General features: G+C 43.3%; 2 protein-coding genes across 3 annotated transcripts in view; both read left to right on the forward strand.

Annotated features, from left to right (window-relative positions):
- The first annotated feature begins 7,055 nt into the window (after positions 1-7,055).
- On the forward strand, positions 7,056-11,344 carry LOC124012610. The gene is made up of 5 exons (XM_046326434.1): positions 7,056-7,292; positions 8,160-8,476; positions 8,598-8,752; positions 8,843-8,987; positions 9,109-11,344. The coding sequence occupies exons 2-5, from the start codon at positions 8,162-8,164 to the stop codon at positions 9,523-9,525; spliced, it is 1,032 nt and encodes a 343-aa protein (XP_046182390.1). The 5' UTR covers positions 7,056-7,292; positions 8,160-8,161; the 3' UTR covers positions 9,526-11,344.
- Positions 11,345-13,028: 1,684 nt separating this feature from the next.
- LOC124012296 (regulation of nuclear pre-mRNA domain-containing protein 2-like) overlaps positions 13,029-19,117 on the forward strand; it is a 48,591-nt gene continuing 42,502 nt past the window's right edge. For both annotated transcript variants that reach the window (XR_006834690.1, XM_046325759.1), the window contains exon 1: positions 13,029-13,434. Coding sequence is in view for 1 of the 2 variants with exons in the window: in XM_046325759.1 (XP_046181715.1) it covers positions 13,248-13,434 (187 nt within the window). In the remaining variant the exon portion in view is untranslated. The remainder of the gene's footprint in view (positions 13,435-19,117) is intronic.

Consider the following 19,117-nt stretch of genomic DNA (forward strand, 5'->3'; position numbering starts at 1 on the left):
AGCTAGCCAGCTAGCAAACGTCCACTGTCTACCGAATAGCAGCACTGTAGAAACTATTACACTCAACTGAACGACTTGATTAGTGTAGTGTTAGCTAGCTACATAGTTGTATTTGCTGTCTTCGTATCCAAGATAATTGTGTAGTTTAGAGCGTGTAGTCTTAGAGTGATTATCTTAATTTACCGAGGTTAGCTAGCCAGCTATTTGTCGTCCTTAACGTAGGAGACACTGCTAGCTAGCCAACAGCTAGCCAACGTCTATTGAATAGAACTTCCGCACTCAACAACCCGGTCGCATTCCGCTTCGCTCCACAGGTAGTATCACATTTTTCATTTCATTTCATTACAGCACAACGGTTTGATTTGTTTGATCGTAGCTAGCTACATAGCTAGCTACATAGCCGTCTGTGTATCAAAGATAATTGTGTAGTCTAGAGCGATTTTCTAGGTTAGCAAGCCAGCTATTGTCGTTCTTTTAACGCAACGTAACGTAATCAACACTGCTAGCTAGCCAGCTAGCCCCCGAATAGCAGCACTGTAGAAACTACTACACTCAACGGAACGACTTGATTAGTGTAGTGTCAACAACGCAGCCACTGTCAGCTAGCCTACAAAGTCAACAACGCAGCCACTGCCAGCTAGCCTACTTCAGCAGTACTGTATCATTTTTAATAATTTTAGTCAATAAGATTCTTGCTACGTAAGCTTAACTTTCTGAACATTCGAGACGTGTAGTCCACTTGTCATTCCAATCTCCTTGCATTAGCGTAGCCTCTTCTGTAGCCTGTCAACTATGTGTCTGTCTATCCCTGTTCTCTCCTCTCTGCACAGACCATACAAACGCTCCACACCGCGTGGCCGCTGCCACCCTAATCTGGTGGTCCCAGCGCGCACGACCCACGTGGAGTTCCAGGTCTCCGGTAGCCTCTGGAACTGCCGATCTGCAGCCAACAAGGCAGAGTTCATCTCAGCCTATGCCTCCCTCCAGTCCCTCGACTTCTTGGCACTGACAGAAACATGGATCACCACAGATAACACTGCTACTCCTACTGCTCTCTCTTCGTCCGCCCACGTGTTCTCGCACACCCCGAGAGCTTCTGGTCAGCGGGGTGGTGGCATAGGGATCCTTATCTCTCCCATGTGGTCATTCTCTCTTTCTCCCCTTACCCATCTGTCTATCGCCTCCTTTGAATTTCATGCTGTCACAGTTACCAGCCCTTTCAAGCTTAACATCCTTATCATTTATCGCCCTCCAGGTCCCCTCGGAGAGTTCATCAATGAGCTTGATGCCTTGATAAGCTCCTTTCCTGAGGACGGCTCACCTCTCACAGTTCTGGGCGACTTTAACCTCCCCACGTCTACCTTTGACTCATTCCTCTCTGCCTCCTTCTTTCCACTCCTCTCCTCTTTTGACCTCACCCTCTCACCTTCCCCCCTACTCACAAGGCAGGCAATACGCTCGACCTCATCTTTACTAGATGCTGTTCTTCCACTAACCTCATTGCAACTCCCCTCCAAGTCTCCGACCACTACCTTGTATCCTTTTCCCTCTCGCTCTCATCCAACACTTCCCACACTGCCCCTACTCGGATGGTATCGCGCCGTCCCAACCTTCGCTCCCTCTCCCCCGCTACTCTCTCCTCTTCCATCCTATCATCTCTTCCCTCTGCTCAAACCTTCTCCAACCTATCTCCTGATTCTGCCTCCTCAACCCTCCTCTCCTCCCTTTCTGCATCCTTTGACTCTCTATGTCCCCTATCTTCCAGGCCGGCTCGGTCCTCCCCTCCCGCTCCGTGGCTTGACGACTCAATGCGAGCTCACAGAACAGGGCTCCGGAAGGCCGAGCGGAAATGGAGGAAAACTCGCCTCCCTGCGGACCTGGCATCCTTTCACTCCCTCCTCTCTACATTTTCCTCCTCTGTCTCTGCTGCTAAAGCCACTTTCTACCACTCTAAATTCCAAGCATCTGCCTCTAACCCTAGGAAGCTCTTTGCCACATTCTCCTCCCTCCTGAATCCTCCTCCCCCTCCCCCTCCTCCCTCTCTGCAGATGACTTCGTCAACCATTTTGAAAAGAAGGTCGACGACATCCGATCCTCGTTTGCTAAGTCAAACAACACCGCTGGTTCTGCTCACACTGCCCTACCCTGTGCTCTGACCTCTTTCTCCCCTCTCTCTCCAGATGAAATCTCGCGTCTTGTGACGGCCGGCCGCCCAACAACCTGCCCGCTCGACCCTATCCCCTCCTCTCTTCTCCAGACCATTTCCGGAGACCTTCTCCCTTACCTCACCTCGCTCATCAACTTATCCCTGACCGCTGGCTACGTCCCTTCCATCTTCAAGAGAGCGAGAGTTGCACCCCTTCTGAAAAAACCTACACTCGATCCCTCCGATGTCAACAACTACAGACCAGTATCCCTTCTTTCTTTTCTCTCCAAAAGTCTTGAACGTGCCGTCCTTGGTCAGCTCTCCCGCTATCTCTCTCAGAATGACCTTCTTGATCCAAATCAGTCAGGTTTCAAGACTAGTCATTCAACTGAGACTGCTCTTCTCTGTATCACGGAGGCGCTCCGCACCGCTAAAGCTAACTCTCTCTCCTCTGCTCTCATCCTTCTAGACCTATCGGCTGCCTTCGATACTGTGAACCATCAGATCCTCCTCTCCACCCTCTCCGAGTTGGGCATCTCCGGCGCGGCCCACGCTTGGATTGCGTCCTACCTGACAGGTCGCTCCTACCAGGTGGCGTGGCGAGAATCTGTCTCCTCACCACGCGCTCTCACCACTGGTGTCCCCCAGGGCTCTGTTCTAGGCCCTCTCCTATTCTCGCTATACACCAAGTCACTTGGCTCTGTCATAACCTCACATGGTCTCTCCTATCATTGCTATGCAGACGACACACAATTAATCTTCTCCTTTCCCCCTTCTGATGACCAGGTGGCGAATCGCATCTCTGCATGTCTGGCAGACATATCAGTGTGGATGACGGATCACCACCTCAAGCTGAACTTCGGCAAGACGGAGCTGCTCTTCCTCCCGGGGAAGGACTGCCCGTTCCATGATCTCGCCATCACGGTTGACAACTCCATTGTGTCCTCCTCCCAGAGCGCTAAGAACCTTGGCGTGATCCTGGACAACAAACTGTCGTTCTCAACTAACCTCAAGGTGGTGGCCCGTTCCTGTAGGTTCATGCTCTACAACATCCGCAGAGTACGACCCTGCCTCACACAGGAAGCGGCGCAGGTCCTAATCCAGGCACTTGTCATCTCCCGTCTGGATTACTGCAACTCGCTGTTGGCTGGGCTCCCTGCCTGTGCCATTAAACCCCTACAACTCATCCAGAACGCCGCAGCCCGTCTAGTGTTCAACCTTCCCAAGTTCTCTCACGTCACCCCGCTCCTCCGCTCTCTCCACTGGCTTCCAGTTGAAGCTCGCATCCGCTACAAGACCATGGTGCTTGCCTACGGAGCTGTGAGGGGAACGGCACCTCAGTACCTCCAGGCTCTGATCAGGCCCTACACCCAAATAAGGGCACTGCGTTCATCCACCTCTGGCCTGCTCGCCTCCCTACCACTGAGGAAGTACAGTTCCCGCTCAGCTCAGTCAAAACTGTTCGCTGCTCTGGCTCCCCAATGGTGGAACAAACTCCCTCACGACGCCAGGACAGCGGAGTCAATCACCACCTTCCGGAGACACTTGAAACCCCACCTCTTTAAGGAATACCTAGGATAGGATAAAGTAATCCTTCTCACCCCCTCCCCCCTTAAAATATTTAGATGCACTATTGTAAAGTGGTTGTTCCACTGGATGTCATAAGGTGAATGCACCAATTTGTAAGTCGCTCTGGATAAGAGCGTCTGCTAAATGACTTAAATGTAAATGTAAATGAGTTCCTCTGCCCTCTTGCAGCCGGGGCAACAGAGTCTGCAGGTAGGCCTGCAGCAGCATGGTCACATTGGTAAGGCGGCCAAGAGAGCAGAGGGACCCATATGTGGCTTTCAAGTCAGGGGGGATTCTGCCCTATTATCTCCCGGTCTGGGAGGACCATGGCAGCTGTCATGGTGTCCATGGTCGGGTACTCCCGGAGGCCGAGTGACTACACGCCCGCAACATAACTCCATGGTCCAGGCTCTCCTGCAAGGTCTTGCGGAACTCAGTAGAGATAGGAACAGATGGAGAGTCATCACTGTCCACCAGCTTGATGTCCAGTGCAGTGGCTATCCGAGTGAGTAGGCTCCTCATAGCCTCTCGAGCCACTGGGGGGCGATGAAGCCCCACTGCCAGCTTCTGATGGCCTTTCAGCCTGGTAGCCCCACTCACGGTGGCGAACAGTACCAGCATTGTCCCCCAGGAACAGCCTATCACTGGCCAACGGGGAACAGCTGTCGTCGCCATAGAAGCTATCAACCTCCTGTCGCAGGGCATGTGCTCTCCGATCAAGGCGATTCCAGCGGTCCGACTCCTGCCCCCGTCCAGCACTGGCAGCAGATGGGCTCTGCCTGGGGTGGCTCCAGCCATGCTTCCTGGGAAGGGTACTAGGCCCAGTAGAGGGACTAAAAGCTCGCTGGCACACCCCTCCTGAGGGAGGGAGCTCGTCCCCAGCCTGGTCGACCCAGTTGGGCTTGGCCTCCAAATGCACCAGGTGCAGGCGTTCTGAGAACACCACAAAAAAACAGGCATCGTGTAGGGTGCTCCAACGCCCTGGCAGGCTTTTCTGATGGCGGCTGACCACCTCCAACATAGAAGTGGCGTAAGTCAGAATCAAAGATTTTTGAAAGCGGGCAACATATACACTGAGTCTACAAAACATTAAGGACACATTCATAATATTGAGTTGCATCCCCCCCTTTTTGCCCTCAGAATAGCCATAATTTTGAGGTTAGGTTCACTATTGAGGTTAGGTTCACTTGATTCAGATGCCCTGCCCCACCGGGTAGGCAAAGTGTTCCCATCTTAAACAATTTATCTTGTCTGAAAACGTCAAACTCCACATACCCAGCTCCACATACCCAGCTGACGGGGAGATCTGTGGCTAAATCGAGTGCGTCTACTGAGCTGGCCAATCGGAGAGCTCTAATCCCTGTGCCTACCTACAGTTTCCACAACCCCGGCCACAGCAAAGTTTGATACTAGCCTACTTGAGATTTCATAACGTTTAAAACCATGACCAGAGAAAGCCTGTCAAAGAATACAGCAAAGAGCTGCTGTTTTTTTTGAGTGACTTCATGTCAAAAAAAAATATTTAGCACTGTCGAAGACTGTTTTTATTCAACACTATTACAAAACATAAAACACGCTTCTCTCTACTTCTACTCGCGCTGCAGCTGCAATGAATGAGTAGCCAAGTGTATCAATAGCCCTGCGTTTTTAAAATTATTAGCAGCTCGTCGTGTCTATTTTAATATCAAGGAGTATTTCACTTTCTCTAGTCATAGGTACAAATTCACATAGTTCATGAGGCAGATGCGGTGCGACTCAAGTTTCGCCATCAGGTGGAAGACTATGGCCCTCTGGTCAGTCTCACCAGAGGAAATTAAGGAGAAAGCAGGGACGGTGAGAGGCGCACCCTCTGCTATTCCCTCTCTCCGCTGAGAATAATGCTGTGTTGAAAATCACTGGGAACTCGCGATTCTCTAACTTCCGAGCGTTCAAGACAACTGGGAACTCTGAAAAGAAAAACTAGATCCGACTGGGGGAAATCGTTTTGAGCGGTCATCCAACTCAGAAATCCAACTCAACTTTCTGACTTGAAGTTCACTGACGTCATGATTTGACCTTGTTTTTTTCACAGTTCCCAGTTGTCTTGAAAGCGCAATGTCCATCAGATGCAGGCACACTATATATACAAAAGTATATGGACACCCCTTAGTGGATTAGGCTATTTCAGCCACACCCGTTGCTGACAGGTGTATAAAATAGAGCACACAGCCATGCAATCTTCATAGACAAACATTAGCAGTAGAATGACCCGTACTGAAGAGCTCAGTGACTTTCAATGTGCCACCTTTCCAAGTGCTGTTATTGTCAAGTGGAAATGTCTAGGAGCAACAAGGGCTCAGCCGCGAAGTGGTAGGCCACACAAGCTCACAGAACAGGCCCGCCGAGTGCTGAAGCGCGTAAAAATAGTCTGTCCTCAGTTGCAACACTTACTACGAGTTCCAAACTGCCACTGGAAGCAATGTCAGCCACACTGTATAACCCGTGTGCGATAGTCATCTTGTTCAGTTCCCTTCCCTTTCTTGGGTACAGGAACAATAATTGACATCTTGAAGCAAGTGGGGACACCAGACTGGGGATATGGAGAGATTGAATATGTTCCTAAACACTTTGTAAGAACATTGGAGAAGGACCTCCCAATGAAAATGTAATTGCTTGATTAATTAGGCCTGCTAATTTATAGATCAAATTATACATGTTTTAGGAATGGTTGGATCACACAAAAAAATATCAATAAATGGAAATTATAGGGAATAATTTATCTACACTAATAAAAAAAGATGCACAAAATTATACATTTTGGGGAGCAATAAGTGCATGGCAGTTTTGGACAAATGCAGAATATGCATGCCTACCCCACTAGAACAACATTGTATTTACTGTCAAGTAGTTGGTCGTCAGCCTAGAACTCTACCATAATCCAGTTATGAATTGTCCCAGTATACATATAGCTTTGGTGCATCAGGCTGGTCCAAGTTGATGACATCAGTTGTTGTCCGGTGTTCTCCACGTGGGGTCGAAACCGTTAGCACCTAGACTAGTGACTAGCCAGTCCTACATTACGATAATCAGCCACACTGTATAACCGGTGTCGTTACTGCCTCGTGTTTTTCCTTGTTGACAACTGTAGTATACAGCCACAGCCCTCCACACGTCTCACACGTGACAGTGAGAGAGGCGTGACAAGTAACAGTTACTGGCCAATCAGTATTTATGTAGTCACTGTGTGGTTATATTCTCAAGCAATGAGAGCGCTTTGTACCATCTGCCAACCAACCACGGCCAAGCACACAGTTCAGCACGTGCAGCGCATGGTAGCGATTCACATGTTACCACTCGCTGTACTGAGGACTTTGAAAGGTAAACGGAATCTAAAACGAGGGAAAGGAGGAAACAGTACTGAGACGTTGAGAACAGAGGACTCTACAACTATAGCGCGCCATCAACATCAGTGTTGGTCATTGGTTTTTGAATAAGATCTTCTTACAATTGCAATTGGAGAAGGAATACCGGTTGTTCAACTAGTTATCCATTTTGCTATTTTTATTAAATTGTTTTCGCATCTACTTCATCCTAAAAGGTAATATATATATCATAGGCTATAGACAACTGTAACTTGTGTTTTTCTATACATATCTGCTTCCCCAGATCTATTTTAACTAGCTTTGAACTTTCAACCTGCACTCTTGGCTACAATATTTAAGCCAGAAGTCTAATCATTATTGGTTGTTCCTTAAGTATGCGCTGGTTCAGGATCAGCTTTCCCTGCTCTAGTCTGAACCTTCCATCATGGCTAACGCCTCAAACCTGGAATCAGTTAATGTCTTTACAGTTGTTTCTGTGTATGTTATCTCTATATATAAGCGCTTCATACAGTATAGACTAAAATTGAAAGGAAAAGCATAGCGAGTTTATGAGAAGCATTCAATGAACATACACAACTTTGTAATGCGTGAAACAATGTAGTGTATAAGGCAGCCTCTGTCATTTTGTTTTAGGATAATCAGTTAGTTTGATGTTACAGTGGTCAGATCAGATGTTTGAAATGTAACTAATAGCTGACAAAATCCTAGAGCCATACAGTCAAACCCCACATGACCTTGTACATCACACCCCCACACAGCACATGTTCACATGTATAGCAAAGCAACAGCTGGTGGAGTTTATCCCAAGATCAGTGACTAACAGAATTCCTTCTTTAATATTTATTAGGGGACACACCTACTAGTTTTCTGGAGCATGGTGTGAAAACCACAAATTTCTATTGTTATTGTTTTGTATTCATAGTTTTAATTTAAATTGTGATAGATATGACTGTCTCTTTGTTCAAGTTTTTTTGTTCTACATACAGCACTTGTTATAATGCCTAGGTCAGCATTAACTCTACATCAGTTACTCTGAGGTATTTCTGATATTCCTTGTGACTGATTTCTCTCACTTTCTCTAGGGATGCATTTGTTGAGCATGTCCACCGAATGGCCGACCTATGATTCCCGCTCCTCCACACCCAGCTTCCTCCTCAGCGAGAGCGACGTGACTGAGGATGAGGCAGACATTGATGTCTTCACCTCCGAAAGTGAGGGAGATAGCTCAGGGGGTGGCAAGACCTGCTCAGTACCTAGGTTACACTGGTCCATGGCTGGGAGTGGACAAGCAAAATGCTTTCCTCACACCACCGCCTACCCATCCATGATGGCTTCCCCTGGCAGTGCTGCGTTAAGCACAGAGGAGACCATGCAAGGAGACCTGGCCTTCGCTCAGAAAGTGAGTTTTGTTGTTTAAAGACTGCTTTGACTGATTTGAAAATACTGAGTTATTGATTTTTGCATCCAGAGACATTATCAGACAGTGGATATGTATGTTTTCTGATTCCTTTCTCTCCTAGTGTTCAGAGCTGCAAAAGTTTATCAGACCCCTGTTGGAGCTTCTGAATGGACTCAAGACAGGGAGATTTGAGAGAGGTCTTAGCAGTTTCCAGTCGAGCGTTGCCATCGATAGACTTCAGAGGATCCTGGGTATTCTTCAGAAACCTGAAATGGGGTAAGCAAACCAAACCATCTTGTGTATGTCTAGCAAACAGTAATTTATGGCGTAGTTAAAATGTTATTAATGACAGTACTCTTTCCACAGAGAGAAATTCCTCCGCACCCTTCTGCAGGTAGAGATGATGCTGAAGATGTGGTTCCCCCATGTGACCCCTGTCGCTGCCACCCAGAACCCCACACCCAGTCTTCCGCCACGATGGCACCAAAATCAGCTGTGCATGCCAGTCAAGGTGGGTCTCTTACTGCTCTAGTTATCGCTGTTTAATATATCATTGTTATAATGATTCTCACACAATCTATAATATGTAAGACTTGTATCTCATTTGTTTTTCTTCACTCTTGCTCCATCAGAAGCGCAAGCTTAGCTGGTTGGACTCTGACTTCCCCAATGCCGCCCCACCCAGCTGCAAGCGCCTGCAGCGCGAGGACAACTACCAGGAATTGACCTCACAAGACTCTTGCCCATTGAGCACAGACACCTATTACCCGTCATGTCTGACTGTCAGCAAGAGAAGAAAGGGAAATAAGAGGCTTGAAATTTCACCTTGCTCAGCATGTGGTAGCCCAGCCACACAAGACAGCCGTGTCTCCTCCACCCTCCTGGTCTTTCACTCACATCAGCTCTCCCTCCATGGACATCAGCCACAGAGGTACCACAGCGGGCCTGTAACAGCAAAGACAGAGACAGATATTGCATCAGTGGAAACCCAAAGGAGGGGTCAGTCTATCCCCATATTACTGAGGTCTATGAAACAAGAGCCGGAGTAGAAGATATAAAACTGAACTCAGAAGTCATTGTACCGTTTGACCATCTTTTGTCAGTGTTGGAGAGTTATTTAAAAAAAAAATGTACCTGGGAATATTTTTTTAAATGTTTGATGTGATAAAGCAGTGGTTTAATTTTTCATTTTTTTAATACTGGTTTGAAACAAGATAATTTTGTATTTCAGAATTATCAACAAAAATACAATCACATAAAATACACTATGCAGAAATATAAAAGAAAGTAACATAGCTCAAGATTTATGGAATACCTTTTAACCTAACAGAAACTCAGTTATGATAAAGTTATCAATAGTAGTGAAGCATAAAACATTGACAATACAATGAAAAACATTACAAGAACCTGTTAATCCTTTAGCGGATCCTGCACAGGGAACAGTGAAATGGGCAGCTGATACAACTGGCACTAAACCTCTGCCAACCAGTGGCAACAAAACCATTGCTTTTATTACACACACTGCCGAGTCTGTTAGCCACCGTTTAATGTAACTATTGACTAAATCCACCTCAGTGTGAATACTAACTACCCCAGTAGCATGCAACTGGAATGACAGCAACCACGAAGAACTACGAGAGGAGAAATAACAACCGTTAGATTTAAGGTATTACTCATCAAATAGGTCTGCTCGAAAATGGGTGCAGACTAGAGCATATTAATTGGCTTAATGCTTTCTAACTTCATTGATTTATTTGATAGAATACATTTATCATCCTTTATTTTTTTGTCAGTTTTGTTATTTTTTTTGTCCGTTTTCTATGGTGTGCCAAAACTATTTTGCACATGAGTATTTTACATTTGATAACAAAGGAAATTGTACCTTATAAATGTTACTATTGTGACAACGCAAAACACAAATCATTTTGAATCTTCTAGGAGTGTTTCTATTGTATTGGGAGAAAATACATAAAAACCTTTCATTAGTTCATTGGGTATTTGAACCACAATGTTTTTGCTTAGCAATTATCATTCATGTTGAATGACTCTATCCCTGGCAACTTTCAGAGAGTCTCTTGAGCTCTAACTACCTAGATGGGGTTAGGGGGGAAACCAAGAATAGCTGGATACTGACAACAGTTAAGCCTAATACAAGACAACCGAAACATCATGATCAAAATCAAATCAACATTTTATGAATGTGTGTGGGTTTTGGATGGGAGTGTCAATGTTGTGTATGTGTGAGTCAGTGTTTGTATGTATAGTCTAGTGAGTGTGCATAGGGTCAGTGCAGATAGTTTGAGTGTCATTAATTGACTATTTAGCAGTCTTATGGCTTGGGGGGTGATTTACCATACTGGTAGTATATGTTATTGTTCTTTACCATGCCAAGGAAAGGCCCAGGTAGAGGACAACCGAGAGATCACTGCAGCAGTAAATACAGGTAACTGTTGAGGCAATGCACAACCCTTCCTAAAAACTGTTCAAACAGCCCGTTGGGGAGTTGTTTATTTTTTTATTTCCTGTGAGGAAATATTGTAATTTCATGTCATGTTTTTGGTGTATGTAGGGCCTATGTTTTGCACATTTTCTCTGTTTATCAAAAGAGGACAAATGTTTAGGCTGAGAAGGATATTTTGCTGTTTAATGTTGTCTTCCTTGATTCAATCCATTTAATTTGCCTCCTCTCTTCCCAACTTTTACTCAACACCCTCCATCACATTTTTGGGTTGGGCATAATAATGGTGTTTTGGTTATACACCATGTACTTGTGCTTAATATTTTATATAAAATTGTTTCAGACCTAAATAGTTTTTGATAAATTGTACCCTTTTTGCTAAAATAAAGTAATGTTTTTGTTAATCAGAACATGAAATCTGTCACATAAATTCAAATGATTGAATTGACTGTTGCCCTGCGACATGAGAATTCATGTAGGCCTCCAGGCTACAGCAAGAAAGAAGGGGTTCTCGACAACCATGACAAAAATCTGACAAAATGGCTTACCAAGAAAAACATTCAAAAGGACTAGCGGTAATTCGAGGCAGAAATGAGTTGGTGCACTCAACAAAAAAGGCAGAGATTAATGTCTTATTTGCTCAAGATTTATTCCATTGTTAGGATGAGTACAGGTGACTGATGTCAAGCTGGCAGTCACCTGTACTTGTATTACTTTTTTCAGATGAAGACCTCAGCCACCTCTACTCATCCTAACAATGGATTAAAGGGGCAATATGCAGATGCTACAATTAATTTAGAATTTATAAGTTAATGATGTATTCGATTCTTGAACAATACAACTTTTCAATGACTCATGGACTTAGTTCAATTGTCACACTCCCATCAGAACCTAAAATATAAGCTTGTTTTACTCCAATGTTAGTAAACATTATAAATGTATACAAACACTGTATACGGTATATTGTTTCAACTGTGGATATGCCCGTTAAAGCCCGAGCAAATATATATTATAACCCACTTGGTTGGAGCCCTGAATGCTGATTGGCTGAAAGCTGTGGTATACCACGAATATGACAAAACATTTATTTTTACAGTTCTAATTATGTTGGTAACCAGTTGATAATAGTAATAAGTCACCTTGGGAGTTTGTGGTATATGGCCAATATACAATGGCTAAGGGCTGTATCCAGGCACGTTGCGTCTAGTCTAACCGTCCTTAGCCGTGGTATGGTATATTGGCCATATACCACACCCTCGGGCCTTATTGCTTAAGTATCCAGCTGCAGTCCTATAGCATGGCCTGTCACCAAAAGTGGCCTTTCACAAAAAACATATACTATTACCTATACCATCTCATTTCCTTTCCTCCTTTCCTAGTTCCCTTTCCTCCTTTCCCTTCCTAGCTGAATTTCCTCCTTTCCTTTCCTAGCTCCTTTCTGATTTTCCTAGCTGCCTTTCCTTTCCTCTTCTCCTAGCCTCCTTTCCATCTTTCCTTTCCATCTAGCTCATTTTCCTCCTTTCCTAGCTCCCTTTCCTTTCCTAACGTTTTGATTTGATTTTAAACACAATACAACCACACGTGGATACAGTACAATGCCTTTAAAATCATCGAGGATGACACTTGAAATGACACTTGGTCCTCTTGAAAATAAATGAAAACAAAATATACACAAGAATATAGCATAAAAACAAAATACTAGGAAAAGAGGAAAAGAGCTAGGAAAAGAGGAAAGGAAGCTAAGAATGGAACAAGTCATATGCAGTTAGGAAAGAATAGGTGGGAAGGGAGCTAGGAAAGCAAAGGAGGGGAGGAAAGGAAGAAAAGGGATCAAGCAAAGCATGCTAGATTTAAAAAAAAGGAAGATAGGAAAGAATTAAATGGAGCTAGGATAGGAGGAAAGGAATGGGAGTTAGGAAAGTGATCTTGGAATGTAAAGGAGGGGAAGAAAGAAAGATGCATGATTTTAGTGACAGGCCATGCTGAATGCTGAGCTGCAGCTATTTAGCCACATAGTGGCGCTACATTCACATTAAATCGTCTGTTTTGAATTAGTTTTCTAGTAACAACCAACCAACTCTATAATAATTACATTCCTTTGTTGCACAAGTTGTTGAAATAAAACCAATTCCATAATATACCTAATCGTTAGCAAATACAGTAATAACTGAATGTACTGTTAAAACAATGGCAATTTACTAATGTGTACAGCCAGCGCGGCACCATACCGCACAAGTGCACTCTTGACTAGGTTGATCACAACGCGCGACAGGCAAGAACCAGCTAGCTTGTCAGTAGTGCAAGGCCTGGAAAATGGCTGCAGGATCTGGCGCGTCAAGCGGTCACGGTCCGCCTGCGGCCCTTGAGTCAACTTTGGACCGACGGTTTCAAGGAGTGTCGAACACAATGGAATCAATTCAAGGACTATCAAATTGGTGTATCGAGAACAAGAAATACCACAGTCTTATCGTGCGTTACTGGATGAAATGGTTGAGGAAATGTGAGTTGCTAATCTTAGCTAGCTAACGTTAGCTGGTTTGCCTGGCTAGCTTAGCCTACTTTAGCTAGATAACTGTTAGCTATTTGTTAGTTAACCCGGGTGCGCGCAAAGCAGTACCCTGGAGCTTCTTAGTAAGCTAGGTAAATGCTGCCTTGCTAGCTAGGACTTGGAGTCCCAGCAAGACAATGCTGTCACTACAAACTGTTGACATCTAACTAGCAAATGTTTGTTACAACGTATCTGGTCAGTTGTTGACAAACAATGGCTTTAGTGAACGAGTATTTTCCGCATAGATGTAACGTTAGTGCAAAGCTGTTCGCTATAAATCCTACCCTGGAATAGGTTCTCCTGTTCAGACTATCACATTCCTTGAAGCCATTGCCATCCCTGGTTTTTGTCTGGATGGATGGCTACCTTTCTCTGTTCTTAGTGGTCTTGATGGGATGAAATTAGAATCACAATCATCAGTTTGATTTAGAAAATGTGTCCAAAACAGTAAAATAATCAAGATACATGTTAGCCATTTCTCGAGCGAGTTAATTAACTAGTTAGCCTAGCTACATGTTTATAAAAGTTACTAAGTGGTAACGTAACAAGTCGAACACTAGTTAACGATATTGATGTCATTGCTACTGTAACTTACTGTTTACTACATAGTAGTTATTACACACTAAACATAGGAATGTGTGAGGAGCAAACATGAGTAGGCTAACCTCTCATTTTGGGAGCTTCAGTTGTTGTAGGCCTATGGGGAGTGTATAATGCTTGTGTATAGTACTAGCAATTATTATTGCCAATAATTAAAGATGCCTGGATGTATTGTGTTCTCCCAGAAACTGAAACACGCTGTGCTGCTGCTATAAAGCCCAAGTGAAGGTATCATAAAACCTAGCGGTCAAACAGGGAAATGTTTCAAATCGTTTTTTCCACCATTCATTTTTCCCATAGGGGATTTTAGAAACACTTAAAATAAGGACTGTTTCGTGTAGGCTTACCCTGGCGTAACGTTTTGATAAGCATGTAAATCTCTTGGACAAGGTGACATTTGTCAATATATTCTTCTCTATTTACTCTCTGATTTGAATAGCTAACTAACATTAAAGTAGACATAATGCAAAACTACAAGTCCCTGCAAGCTCATATCTAGCTAAATACATGTACCCAACTTATTCATTAGTAACTACATTTAGCTAACATTAGATAGTTAATCGAGAGATTCTTAGCTTTGCCTCGATTCGGCAGTCTTGTCCATATCATGGCATTTGGAGTTCTTTATGATAGCCACATTAGCAGCTAATTAGCGTTGCATTTTAGTGGGGTAAATGCAGGCAAATATATTGATAAAAGTCACCTTGTCCTAGAGAGATTTACACGGTTATCAAAACATCACGCTAGTGTAAGCCTACACGAAACATAGCCTTTATTTGAAGTGATTCTAAAATCCCCTATGGGAAAAATGAATGGTGAAAAAAATGATTGGAAACATTTTCCTGTTCAACCGCTAGGTTTTATTGGGTATTATGACTCATATGTTTTCCTCTGCATTTTTGTTAATGAGCTTTGGTAGTCCATATTGATAATTTCAATATGTGCTGTGTTTTAGAAACCATATGTGATTATTGTTGTAGTACTGCTAAAGTATACCTAACTGTAAATTACTATTTGATGCTGCTCATGTTTTAGTCCTTAATGTGGCCAACAGCAGTTGCAACAATAACAAAGCGATCTCCATGCCTATGTTTCTGTAAAAAGCTGAGAGATGGGTCTGGAGAAATGTAACCACTATCAAATGCATAGACAAAGCTAAGGATGCAAATACTCACTATCCATGATATCAAAATTATAGTTTCAACTACAGTACCAGTCAAAAGTTTGTACACACATACTCATTCAAGGGTTTTTCTTTATTTTATACATTATAGAATAATAGGGAAGACATCAAAACTATGAAATAACACATATGGCATCATGTAGGAACCAAAAAACTGTTTAATAAATCAAAATATATATTATATTTGAGATTCTTCAAAGTAGCCACCCTTTGCCTTTATGACAGCTTTAAACACTCTGGGCATTCTCTAAACCAGTTTCATGAATAATGCTTTTCCAACAGTCTTGAAGGAGTTCCCACATATGCTGAGCACTTGTTGGCTGCTTTTCCTTCACTCTGCGGTCCAACTCATCCCAAACCATCTCAATTGGGTCTGGTGATTGTGGAGGCCAGGTCATCTGATGCAGCACTCCATCACTCTTCTTCTTGGTCAAATAGCCCTTATATGCTGACCACACTGCTCGCATCGCGTGTGGGAGCGTTGCAACATAAATGTACACATACATGTTATTCAATCATTGCAACCAAACTGCTCGTGCGCCTCAGCGAGCATCTGCGTGGCCATGAGCTAAAATAGAAATTGGTTCTATTTGTGACGCTCAACACGCTGCAAGTCTGCCTCTCCCATCTCCTCATTGGTTTTTCGAAGCATATACCCACTTGGGAGATTAAAAAATGAACTGACGTCCACACTCCAGTCGGTTGTGGTAATAAAGTTGGTAACACCGTAAAGTTGGTTGCGAACCGCCATATAAAGTCCAAAGAAGTAAAAAAGAAGCCTGAGGAAGGAGGAGAGATGACATAACGGTAAACCAAATTCCTTTCTCATCTGTGGATTAATTGTCAGGGTAAAGGACTTTGTGTATTTCAGGTAAAATAACAACCCAATGTTTATATCCCAGGATAAATTAGCTAGCATCAGCAAGGTAGATAGCTAAATTGCCATTAATGTTTAATGCTTTTCGACCTGTCCCCAAATGAATATAATTGGTTCAGAGTTTGTTTTGATATTTCAAGCTGCGTGTCCTGATCGTGTCTGGTGTGTGGGGTACAAAATCAACATGCGTGTGATGGCGCATGCGTGCGTCAGGTTTGGTCAGCATGTTACACAGCCTGGAGGTGTGTTGGGTCATTGTCCTGTTGAAAAACAAATTAAAGTCCCCCTAAGCGCAAACCAGATGGGATGGCATTCATTGCAGAATGCTGTGGTATCCATGCTCGTTAAGTGTGCCTTGAATTCTAAATAAATTACTACATATTTGTCCACCAGCAAAGCACCCCGACACCATCACACCTCCTCCTTCATGATTCACGGTGGGAACCACACATGCGGAGATCATCCGTTTTCCTGCTAAGCGTCTCACAAAGGCACAGCGGTTGGAACCAAAAATATTACATTTGGACTCATCACACCAAAGGACAGATTGCCACCTGTCTAATGTCCATTGCTTGTGTTTCTTGGCCCAAGCAAGTCTCTTCTTATTATTGGTGTCCTTTAGTAGTGGTTTCTTTGCAGCAATTCAACCATGAAGGCCTGATTCATGCCGTCTCCGAACAGTCTCTGAACAGTTGATGTGTCTGTTACTTGAACTCAGTGAAGTATTTATTTGGGCTGCAAGTTTTAAGGTTGGTAACTGGTAAAGTATCTTCTGCAGCAGCGGTAACTCTGGGTCTTCCTTTCCTGTGGCGGTCCTCATGAGAGCCAGTTTCATCACAGCGCTTGATGGTTTTTGTGACTGAACTTTAAGAAACTTTCAAAGTTATTGAAATTTTCAAGATTGACTGATCTCCATGTCTTTAGTAGTGGTTTCCTTGCAGCAATTCGACCATAAAGGCTTTAAAAGTTACAGAAATTTTCCAGATTGACTGACCTTCATATCTTAAAGTAATGATGGTCTGTCGTTTCTCTTTTCTTATTTGAGCTGTTCTTGCCATAATATGGACTTGGTCTTTTACCAAACAGGGCTATCTTCTGTATACCCCCCTACCTTGTCACAACACAACTGATTGGCTCAAATGCATTAAGAAGGAAATAAATTCCACAAATTATCTTTTTACAATGCACACCTGTTAATTGAAATGCATTCCAAGTGACTACCTCATGAAGCTGTTTGAGAGAATGCCAAGAGTGTGCAAAGCTGTCAAGGTAAAGGATGGCTACTTAGAATCTCAAATATAAAATATATTCAGATATTTTATTAATACATGATTCCATATGTGTTATTTCATAGTTGTGCTGTCTTCACTATTATTCGACAATGTAGAAAATAGTAAAAAATTAAGAAAAACCCTTGAATGAGTAGGCGTGTCCAAACCTTTGACTGGTACTTTATGTTTTGAAGATGTATAGTGTTTGTTTACATATATAAACATTGGAGCTTATATAGGTTATATTCTTCCAGAGTCAATGGATAGGCCTATATATCATGAATTTATAAGTCCCAAAATGGATGTAACAACTGCAGATTGCCCTTTTTAAGGTAATTTTCTGTGAGTGGGAAATTCAGTGATTGTGGTGAAAGAGAGCGGGGAGTGAGAGTGAAAGGCCTGGGGGGGGGGGTCAATGACATACCTTATAATATTGAAATATGTTGTTGGTTGTGAAGGATCCAATGGATGGGTTGGGTCATTATGCTTCATATTTGTCCACATTACTGCACCGTTGTCAATGCTTATATGACTTCTATTCATGCACCGAACTGTACTACACATCACTGAAATTCAATGATTGAATTTTCAGTCAGGTGGCAGGTCTCGTGTTTGCAAGTGTCAGATGTGACTTTCATTGCTGTGTAATAGCCTAATTAGGCTTATTCTGTGTACGTTGTTGTAAAACAAATGCTGATGAAACCTCAATCGACAGTGATGCTGAGTGATCATCCATAGGCTACACTGAAGGGCCAAGCAACAGCTGAGATGTACTAAAGGTGTATTGCTTGGTGAACGGGTCCATTTACATGATGCCTTTACAGAGCTAGTTTAGGAACAAGTGGTTGCTTTGGAGGCAGAGCTCTCTTGGGTTTTTCGGAAAACCATGACTGTTTGCTGGTGCAACAACACATCATCAGTAGGGTAAACCTAACCAGTCTCACGACGGTCTAAACCCAGTGTGAGCCCCTGCCTTTCAGCACCAGAAGCTGATGTAGGATATGCTTAAAAATGGTATGATGTAGGCCTTAAGTAGAGGTCAAACGATTATGATTTTTCAACGTCGATACCGATTATTGGAGGACCAACAAAAGCCGATGCAGATTTGATATATATTTGTAATAATGACAATTACTGAATGAACACTTATTTTAACTTAATACATCAATAAAATCAATTTAGTAACAAATAATAAAACATGTTCAATTTGGTTTAAATAATGCAAAAACAAAGTGTTGGAGAAGAAAGTATAATTGCAATATGTGCCAAGTAAAAAAGCTAACGTTTATGTTCCTTGCTCAGAACATATGAAAGCTGGTGGTTCCTTTAAACATGAGTCTTCAATATTCCCAGGTGAGAAGTTTTAGGTTGTAGTTATAGGAATTATAGGACTATATCTCTCTACCATTTGTATTTCATATACATTTGGCTATTGGATGTTCTTATAGGCACTATAGTATTGCCAGTGTAACAGTATAGCTTCCGTCCCTCTCCTCGCCCCTACCTGGGCTCGAACCAGGGACACATCGACAACAGCTATCCTCGAAGCATCGTTACCCATCGCTCCACAAAAGCCGCGGCAAGGGGAACAACTACTTCAAGGTCTCAGAGCGAGTGGCGTCACCGATTGAAACGCTATTAGCGCGCACCCTGCTAACTAGCTAGCCATTTCACATTGGTTACACCAGCCTAATCTCGGGAGTT

Source organism: Oncorhynchus gorbuscha, linkage group LG24 (genome assembly GCF_021184085.1).
Source record: "Oncorhynchus gorbuscha isolate QuinsamMale2020 ecotype Even-year linkage group LG24, OgorEven_v1.0, whole genome shotgun sequence".
NCBI lineage: Eukaryota > Metazoa > Chordata > Actinopteri > Salmoniformes > Salmonidae > Oncorhynchus > Oncorhynchus gorbuscha.

Bases quoted from the DNA above. Each gene is read 5' to 3' on its own strand.
- LOC124012610 (XM_046326434.1), top strand. From the start codon at position 8,162: ATGCATTTGTTGAGCATGTCCACCGAATGGCCGACCTATGATTCCCGC. The intron at 8,477-8,597 runs GTGAGTTTTGTT...TTTCTCTCCTAG, and splicing joins ACCTGGCCTTCGCTCAGAAA to TGTTCAGAGCTGCAAAAGTT. The intron at 8,753-8,842 runs GTAAGCAAACCA...CTCTTTCCACAG, and splicing joins CTTCAGAAACCTGAAATGGG to AGAGAAATTCCTCCGCACCC.